General features: G+C 39.1%; 1 protein-coding gene across 1 annotated transcript; it reads left to right on the top strand.

The window, feature by feature from the left end:
- The first annotated feature begins 322 nt into the window (after positions 1–322).
- On the top strand, positions 323–850 carry LOC139824579 (uncharacterized). The gene is made up of 2 exons (XM_071797117.1): positions 323–752; positions 846–850. Exons 1-2 carry the CDS (start codon positions 323–325, stop codon positions 848–850), a joined length of 435 nt encoding a protein of 144 aa, XP_071653218.1.
- The last annotated feature ends 853 nt before the right edge of the window (positions 851–1,703 follow it).

Genomic DNA, 1,703 nt, shown 5'->3' with positions numbered 1-1,703 from the left:
TTCTTTATGTTAATAAAAACAATAGTTTTGTATATTAATAAACGTAATAATAGTACATGCGCAATTTCTGTTTACTTTTTTATTTTGGGTAATTATTTAGAATGCGCGCTGCACCTCGAATATCAATGGCCGCGTTCAACAGACACAATTGTTGAGTTCGTCTTATCAACACTCTGCGTTGATTGGTTGGTTCTAAAAGTAAGAGCCAATCACGTTCGTGTCAAAACTCGTCGAATGAGCATAATTTTTGTGGCGGCTGCAAGCGCCCCGAATCTGGCGGCGCAACCGCCATAACTGGTGACCCCGACGAAAGAACAACAAGATGGCGACACCAAAGGAGCAAACGGAAGGGGACAGAACCCACCAAGTCAAGGAGGAGCTCCAGATAAACCGCGTAGGATTAAGAATGCCACCATTCTGGCCAGAAGAGCCGGAGCTGTGGTTCGCACAACTGGAGAGCCAATTTATCATATGCGGAATCACGCAGGACACAACGCGGTACGCCTACGCGCTATCGCAGATAGATACCAGATATGCCAAGGAAATAAAAGACATCGTCACGTCTCCACCAGCGGAACATAGATACAAGACGCTGAAGAAGACGCTCATACAGCGCCTATCTACATCCCAGGAGCAACGAACGAGACAACTACTAGAGCGCGAAGAGCTCGGCGACAGGAAGCCATCGCAATTCTTGCGCCACCTAAAAGGACTAGCAGGCACCGCAGTGCCAGATAGCCTACTCCGAACTCGTGATGGGCGATCTCGATTCGATTTTCAGGAAATCGATCTTTTTCCTCCCAAAATCGTGTTTTTTAAATTGATTCTTTTCTTTTCGATTTTAGCATGAATCGATTCTTTTAATAGAGAATCGATTTTCGATCTATTGATATGTTTATTGTTATTCTTTGAACAGCTTTTACTAGAAACTTTAAAACAACGATGAGCGGAAAAGCTGTACGTTCATTGGATATTGCGCGACGTTATTGCGCAGGTCTACCGAGGCCCAGCCACTAGCCAGAGTACTGTGACAAACTTCATTGAAATATCGAAAACCGACTTCGACAGCTTCGACTTAACTTGCATAGTGGCCATAGTGCATACTTATTACTTACTGCTTACTGCATAGTGCATATTTGATAGAGGTTAAGCAACGCTGTGTTATATAGCTCCGGGGCGGAGCTGAAGGCACTAATTTTCTCTCATCCGAGGGAACTAACCTCAAAAAAAAAACTGCATATTTGCATAAGGTAATTTAATTTTCACAATAATTTAAGAAAGAGTACCTTAGTTTCCTTCTAATTTTAACAATGTATTAATATCTACATTATCTACAATAAAATTCAACTTTAATTATTTGCAATATTACTTTGTTTGCTTGAGAATCTGGTATCAGATGCATGTGCATGATATATTATCAAAACATTCTTATATTAAATATTTTATATCTTATATGAGAATACTGGGAATCTGTAACTAAAAACTTTCAGAACAGTGTTCTACATTTCTACAATGCACATTTAATACTGAATATGACTATTGACTATCTGATTCTGTTCTGAGTTCTGACTTCTGACTTTTGTTTATTTGAAGGTCACAGATAAGGAGATTAAGAATCAAGAAAGTACATTAGAGATAAATGTGTGATTGAAATATAAATCCTTTGATATCCTATTATCCTATACTATATCTATTTCTAGTTT

Source organism: Temnothorax longispinosus, unplaced genomic scaffold (assembly GCF_030848805.1).
Source record: "Temnothorax longispinosus isolate EJ_2023e unplaced genomic scaffold, Tlon_JGU_v1 HiC_scaffold_45, whole genome shotgun sequence".
Taxonomy (NCBI): Eukaryota; Metazoa; Arthropoda; class Insecta; order Hymenoptera; family Formicidae; genus Temnothorax; species Temnothorax longispinosus.
Note: the sequence above shows the minus strand (reverse complement) of the source record. Positions and strands in the feature narration are given on the sequence as shown.

Coding starts and splice junctions, on each gene's coding strand:
- LOC139824579 (XM_071797117.1), top strand. CDS start 323: ATGGCGACACCAAAGGAGCAAACGGAAGGGGACAGAACCCACCAAGTC.